The sequence below is a fragment of the Punica granatum genome, chromosome 7 (genome assembly GCF_007655135.1).
Source record: "Punica granatum isolate Tunisia-2019 chromosome 7, ASM765513v2, whole genome shotgun sequence".
In the NCBI taxonomy this organism is placed as follows: domain Eukaryota; kingdom Viridiplantae; phylum Streptophyta; class Magnoliopsida; order Myrtales; family Lythraceae; genus Punica; species Punica granatum.
The window spans coordinates 26704965-26712571 of NC_045133.1; the positions used below are offsets into that span (position 1 = coordinate 26704965).

The following is a 7607-nucleotide window of genomic DNA, read 5'->3' on the forward strand; positions in this document are numbered from 1 at the left end:
TGAAGGAGTACGAACAAGCTACAGGAGCTTAGATAGAAGGATCTGAAAGCAATATTCCTTCTTTTGACAATGAAGCCGGTAGTTCTGAACATATGAATTCAATATGACAAGTAGGTGAAGTAGGGAGAACGACGGTTCCGATATATCGAGTAGGAGAGACTCAGAGGAGATCGAGGTATGCCATGCTTTAAACCATGTTGATTATAGGTTGAAGGCACGTTGTTCAATCACTGTTGCATTGGGTCATCATATATGCATGCCTAGAGATTAATTATTTATCAAATTCAAAAATCGTTTAGGGCTAGTTCGGAGGCTTTTGCTCTCTCAATGGAATTTCTGACCTCGATCACGAAATGTAGATGAAAATTATTTAAAAAAAGGGGAGGATGAATTGAAGGATGCTATCGGTTTTCACTTTCATTTGGATATATAATTATAATTGGGGGTGGAAAATTTTTGTATGAGCCATTAATTTTGCATGTTATCGGTAATTTTCACCAAATTACCAATGCTCCAATCATGCATGCTGGCAGCGTGGGCGGAAAAAAAAAAGGAAAGAAAAAAAAGAAACAATCATGCTGGCATGCCATTCAAATAAAATGTGATAATTAAGACGGCAAGCTTGATACGACATTTAACTCTTAAATATTTAATATATAAGGGTTCATTTGAATCTAGGAAAGTTCTAGCTAGTAAAATAAACCGTCCTTCGCAAACCATTAGCGCTTAATGTGGGAGTTGTAACCTGTGAGAATAGCTATATTCACTACTCCAAATCTCTTATTTCTTTTTGGCACAAAAAATAAGCTCAAATATTTTTAACAGCGACGACAAATAATGCCTACATGATGCGCACATGCTTTTAGAGAAACGGGTGCTTTACAAGTAATATATATCAGATTCGCCACTCTCTCTATATAAATTTTCATTTCCCTTTTCCCGTCAATATATATAGGTCTAGACAATTCGAGTTCAAACCTAATTGGTCTATTAAAGGGTAACACTTTCCCAACCATATGCATTTTCTCAATTCGCAAGACTGAAATCCGATAACTTATTTAAGGAAAAGATACTGAAAAACTTGAATCAGCCCACGTGGTACATGTTTTTATTTTAACAGTAGAGGTATCGCCCTGCTAATTGCACCATCTTGACCTCATTGAATGGTAGATATCCGATTTTTTCTTCTCCTGCTTCTGTTAACGTCCAATATTGTTTTTCTTCCTAGTTTTATTGAATATAATGTAACGTTGATTCCACACAATGGCTGTTCACAATATCATATTAACATTCACTCAGACAATAACATTATCGTGGATCCACTTGAGGCTGGACGTATGGGGTGGGGATCAGGTGGAGGTCGTCCTTCCTCCTCACCGTGACTGCAAATGTCTCGGTCATGTCGAGGTCCTCGTTCTTCATCCCACCAGGCAGCTTCCAATCAAAATGGTACAACAACATCGCTATCTGGAGCTCCACCTGGACGAGCCCGAAGGTCATGCCTGGGCAGATTCTCCTGCCCGCCCCGAAAGGAATGTACTCCATGTAATTTCCCTTGAAATCCACTGAGGTGTCGTTGAATCTCTCCGGGTCGAAGGTCTCCGGGTCATTCCAGCAGTTCGGATCTCGCCCGAGCGCCCAGGCATTGATGATCCCCTTGGTCTTGACCGGGATAGTGTAGCCACATATCTCGCGGGTCTCAGCAGCTAACCTCGGTAGAAGGAGAGGGACCGGCGGGTGAAGCCTCAGGGCTTCCTTCACCACTTGTTGTAAGTACTTGAGCTCTGAAAGCCCTTCCTCGCCGGCTTGTCCTCTCCTGTTGAAGACCTCTCTCACTTCGGTTTGGGCCTTCTGCAGCATCTTAGGGTTCTTGATGAGCTCCGACATAACCCAGTCGGCCGCTGTTGCTGGTGTCTCACTCCCTGCACTGAAAATGTCCTGCGAACATATTACATTAAGTTAAAATCAAGTATGAAACTCAAACTTTTTGCGAGTGAAACCAACTCAATTGAGTTAAAGCCCCGGATATCATATAATCACCAAGATGACGGCCTTAATGTTATCCGTGGTTAAGGGGAACTGAAGATCGCCCTGCTTCTGAACCTTCAGGAGAACATCCACCAAATCTTCTTCTTGTTCGTTCTCATTCCCTTCCCTGGCCTTCTTGTGCCCCTGAATGATGTCTTCGAGGATCCTGTTGGATTCATTGTGCAATTTCTCGATCTTAGGCCTCATGCCGCTCATAACTTCGAGCAGTTTTATCGATGGGAACATGTCCGCGATATTAAATCCACCTAGAAATTATCGCATGCGGAGTCAGTAGACATAGGATAGGACTTCTCTAGTTAACTAGCTAATAAACCTGTTGAGATATGTTGTCCCACATCGAAAAATTGAGAAAAAAATCACAAGCTTATATGAAGCTTGAGTCAAATAACCTATCGGTTTAAGGGACAACATATCTCAACAAAACCTAATTCCATTAGTCATAGGAAGGGAACATGACCACGAACCTACGAACTTTATAGCCTCCTTGATCACGGCAATGAACTTCTCCTGCTCCGGGCTCTTCTTCCCAAATGCTGCCGTAGAAGTCATGGCATACTGCGACGAGTAAATCTTCTCTGATAGGTTGATAGAGGTCCCAGCCCTTGACCGGGCCCACTGGACCAGGTCCGCCATCAGATCCTCCCTCATGGACCTGAATGAGAGGACCCTCTTGGCGCTGAGGAGCTCGAGGATACAAATCTTTCTCAGCTGGCGCCAGTACTCACCATAAGGTGCGGATGTGATGCTGGTGCAGTTATATGACATGATGCTCGTGACAAGGATGGGCGGGCGGGATGCGAAGACCACGTCATGGGTCTTGAGCACCTCCTTGGCTGTCTCCACCGATGAGAATACCACTGTAGAGACCTGGTAGCCCACATGACCAGAAAGAAAGGAATATGTACGTTAGAGTGTACTAACAAAAACGCTTATATATGCCTGAATCACTAATGGCATCCTTAATCGGGCCGGTCGAGTATGTATGCAACACGAACGTTCGGGTGGTGGTAGTAATTGAGGGGTAGGTCCCACAAAAAGCTGCCACAAAAACTTTTCATATTGACTGGCAACAGTTTTTTGACATGATTACAAAGTAAAGAACATATGTTAAACCGTATGCAAATGTTAATTGATAATTTTAAGTGTAAAAACATAAAGCTTGTGACTGCTTGAATCGTACTCGGGATGCTTAATGAGGTCGACCATGTATACAACATGAACTTAGGGTCATGATCACTAAAGATTACGTCCCACAAGACAATGTGACAAACTTTTAGATGGACTGAAAGAGGTCCTTTTGACATGAGTAAAGATTGTTCTATTGTCTGTCAAAGAAAACAACCGGTAGAGATAACATATAGTATCGAATCAAATAGAGAGAGATGTGTTATATTCTAAAGGTTATGACCTCTCCCATCTTGAGGTGCATTAGGGGGCCGTATTTCGAGGCCAGGTCGCGGAGGGTGCGGTGTGGGAGTGGGCTCATGAGCTGGTGCGTGTTGCCGATGATCGGGAGCCTCGGCGGCCCCGGGGGCAACCTCCAGGCCGATTTCCTGTTGGATCTGAGTTTAAGGAAGGTGAGGAAGAGGACGAGGAAGGAGATGAGGACTGGGAAGGAGATGAAATTAGTTTGCAATTCCATTGTTTAGGAATGAGTGAATAAGAGGAAGAGAGAACTCTGTCAGTTGCGTGATGGATCATGGAGTCTCGAGGGGGCAAAGCAGCTCTTTATATATTAAGAAGCACTGTCACACTTGTTATTACTAGTTGAATAAAAAATTTTAGCCGTCAAAACATATATAATGATGCACGAATTCTTCAATGATCTTATCTCTTCATGAAACATGAAATAGCACTGCGAACAGAATTGATGCAAACGAATTAATAATTTTTAGAATATATAGAGAATGAATCATGAATTTATATAATAAAAGGATCATATTAATTTTCTCCTGTCAGGATTACAATGTCAATTTTCTATTATTAAAAGGGTAAATTTTGACCATAATAATTTAATTAAAACCAACAACATCCCTTTTTAAAATTAGACACACACTACTCATCCTTCTACAAATGTGATACCAAGAGTGTTTAATCGTCACAACGTGAGCCGTGTCATTGTGCTTGTAAAGTCGGATATATCAGGTCAATTTATGGAGCGCAATGACATAGTATCCACGTGGCGACCAATAGTAGCGGTCACTCAACGCCGAATAGTAGCGGTCACATAGTGTAGGCGCCCATTCATTTGACTAATTAATTAAAAATATATTTTAAAGTTGGGGTACTCTTCTCAGTTACCTGTCCAACTTCAATTTCTTCCCTCCGTCTGACTTTTTCCGGGGGATCGACTTATAACAAATTGCATCAACCCAACTAGTAGCAGGCGCCTCGGGGCCCTTAATTGAGCCTTCATTCGCAATACGAGAGGAACAAACTGTGAACATTTGGATGCAGAGGAAATAAATTCGTATTGATCGATCCTTTTTCGAAGATCTATAAAAGAGCACGTACAGAACAGTGCCAATTTCTGATTATATTAAAAGACGTAACACACTACTGCTATTGTACTATTCCTCAACCTTATGATGCATTGACCTTGACTCGACAAATAGGACTATTGATCATTCACCTATTGATAGCCGCCTCTAAATCTTTTTCCTTTTTTTAATATAAATTCGTAATCGTAGTTTGATTTTTTAGATGGAGACAGTTCCGACTTTTTTATGAAAATTCCTACTAGTATTCTCCCAATACTTTGCCACTTGGAGTTGGAATGAATCAATAGTTCGGAATTTCGGTAAATTACTAGGAGTACTTAACTTTTTTGGAGTAAAATTTACTCATGTATACAATGAATAAGTTTGTAAGTTTTGAGTATATTACATATTTTTAAAGTACCTTGCTCGTAGATTGATCCGTTAATCCGTGTGAATTTTTGCCATGTTTGATTTCAGAAACCGATTTTAACTTTAGTTTTAACTCTACTCCACTTAATTCCACTTATTTTCAATTTAATAACACAATCATTATTTTCTCTCAACTATTTATTACTTTTTCCACAATTCAACATCACAATCATTACTTTCTCTCAACTATTCATTAATTTTTCTAAAATTCAACAACATAACCATTACTTTCTCTCAACTATTCATTATTTTTTGATACGTTTTATCATAATTCAACAACACAATCATTAGAACTCAGTTAAAATTAAAACTCAATTCTACTTAACTCTAAAACCAAACATAACATTAGCAAATTATGTCAATTAAAAGTGACTGTAGGAAAATTACGTAGCATAGACGTTCAATTGTGGTTTTATATTTAAAAAATAAACAAGGTGCAGACCCAGAATTACGCGGGCTGTGAAGAGTCAATAAAACTTAGTTTACTTAATAAAATTTTTTTATTTATGGAGACATTTTTAAAGATTATTGTTAATATTTAGGATTAATTGTATCAGTGATCCAAAAAGTTTCATGAATGTTTTAGGTTGGTCCAAAATATTTTTTTGGTAACTTATTGGTACATTAAGTTTTAAAACCGTTTCGATATAGTACATTTCGTCATCTATGTTTGACGCAGTTTCTACTCCAAACTTTTTAAAATTGTAAAACGACCCAAAGTTTTATAATTTTTCAAAATGTACCCCACATTCTCTCTCTCTTCCTTCTCGACTTCTTCTTCTGCAAGTTCTCTCTCTCTCTTCTTCATGAAAATTTATATTGTCCATACTTACATAGGAGTTATGCATATATGTCCATATTTAACTGCCAAAAAAATAGAAGATGATGGCGAACAATGAAAGTGACTCTAATTGGAGTTGAAGGTTATTTTGTAAAATATAATAAATCGCTTGTATTAGGCACATTTAAGGCTTTGACAAAAGAATTTCTAAATTCTTCCCGAAACCCAATGGATAAATCTTTTAATTGCTCATTGGTGGTTGGAACGGATAAACATGGTCGGGCCATAAGGGCCCATCTGCAAATGCATTTATTTTATGGAAGTTCTAGGAAATTCATTGGTCTAAAGTCAAGCCCTCTCTTTTGACCCCATGGATTGATCATTAGGGGACTTCTAAATCTGTGGTCGCGGACCGCACTAAATTGAATTTTGTAGGATGTAAGATCAACCTGAACCGATCTGAATAACGCCATGCTAATTGACCCGGCAGGAATCGAGCAAAATGAAATGGCCATAGGGATCTCCCTAAGCGTTAACACCAATATCATCCATACTAGGAAACTAATGATGGTAAGGGATCGATGATTATTAAGTACAGATAAAGCTTCCTCCTAATTGAAAGTCCAACAAATTCATCATGTCAAGATCTTGATTCTTCTTTTGGTCAAGGAAAATTCCAATTGAAATGTTAGAGAAGCATCCCAAGCAGAGATATTCCTTAGTCGCGAGCCTGCCTGTGCGCATCTTCCTTCCCGCTTAGAGTGGGATGTATTCAAAATTATTACCTTTTGTACGTAGTTGATCGGACATTTTAGGATCTCTGGAATGAATATTTTGATTTATTCCTATACGTGGGATGTCTTTCTATGTCCGAGGGCATCGCTAATCACTCTACAGTATTCTTGGGTATCTCGAACCTTAATCTCGCATCTTTCTCCACACTCTCTTGGAGCAGAATGGGAACAGATGCGTGGAGTCTCGGTATCTCTATTATGATCGATGCCATTGGGAATCAAACTTATAATCAATTGGATCTTGCTGAGGAATTAAAAAGAAAATATTCGGATTACCAAGTTTTCTGGTAGCTGTATGGAATCTGTATTAGAGTAGCGTGTGAAAGGTTGTGTTCTTGATAGTTGGCTCATCTTATTTTCTTGAAGAAGAAAGATTCTCTGTCACGGCAACTATAGTTAAGGTGCTTCATTGCAGTGCAAGGGACCAAAGGTTTCTGGTTCAGTGCAGTCTAGGAAAGGATCTCCCCTCATCCGAACGGATGCCGGAAAACGACTCTGTCATGTCTAAGAATCCAAGCAAGGATCACAGAGAAGAAGCATCGAAGCTCAAGCAAGGATCCATAATTAGTCAACATTAATGACCTGACCCGAGCATGCTGTGTATGCTCATGATACACGTCGAGGCATTATTTTCATCTAAATGACAATCAAATAAATCGATGATATGCTGTTCTCTTTGCCTCATATTTCTTTTTTTCCTTTTCTTATTGTTTCATAAATTTTTTTCCTTCTATATTGGTTAATTTCTTGAGATTTTCGGTACTTTTCGTTAGAAATAAAAGAACATCTGAAGCATAGATAAAGTAAATGGATAAAGATAAGTTCAATCGAATAATAATCACGAGAGGACATAATTGTAATCCTAAAGTAATCTAATTCGTCAATTATTTTCCTCTTTTGAGTTTATGCGTCCCTACATTTTCCTCATCCATATGACATAATTAAAGACCGTTGAATAGATTCGTCTCTTTACTTGTGACTACAATTCATTTTCATTAAATTATTTAATATATTTTTAAAAAATTATTTAAAATATTTTTGTTTGACTCTCGATGAATAGAAAAGCAAAAAAAT

General features: G+C 38.7%; 1 protein-coding gene across 1 annotated transcript; it reads right to left on the bottom strand.

The window, feature by feature from the left end:
- Positions 1-1030: 1030 nt before the first annotated feature.
- LOC116215160 (premnaspirodiene oxygenase-like) lies at positions 1031-3767 on the bottom strand. The gene is made up of 4 exons (XM_031550763.1): positions 3458-3767; positions 2514-2916; positions 2041-2294; positions 1031-1938 (listed from the first exon to the last, which is right to left on the bottom strand). Exons 1-4 carry the CDS (start codon positions 3689-3691, stop codon positions 1309-1311), a joined length of 1521 nt encoding a protein of 506 aa, XP_031406623.1. The 5' UTR covers positions 3692-3767; the 3' UTR covers positions 1031-1308.
- Between the last annotated feature and the right edge of the window lie 3840 nt (positions 3768-7607).

Excerpts from the sequence above, each read along its gene's own strand:
- LOC116215160 (XM_031550763.1), bottom strand. The coding sequence starts at position 3,691 with ATGGAATTGCAAACTAATTTCATCTCCTTCCCAGTCCTCATCTCCTTC. Across the intron at positions 2,295-2,513 it reads GGAGGCTATAAAGTTCGTAG|GTGGATTTAATATCGCGGAC; the intron begins GTTCGTGGTCAT and ends GATAATTTCTAG. Across the intron at positions 1,939-2,040 it reads ACATTAAGGCCGTCATCTTG|GACATTTTCAGTGCAGGGAG; the intron begins GTGATTATATGA and ends ATATGTTCGCAG.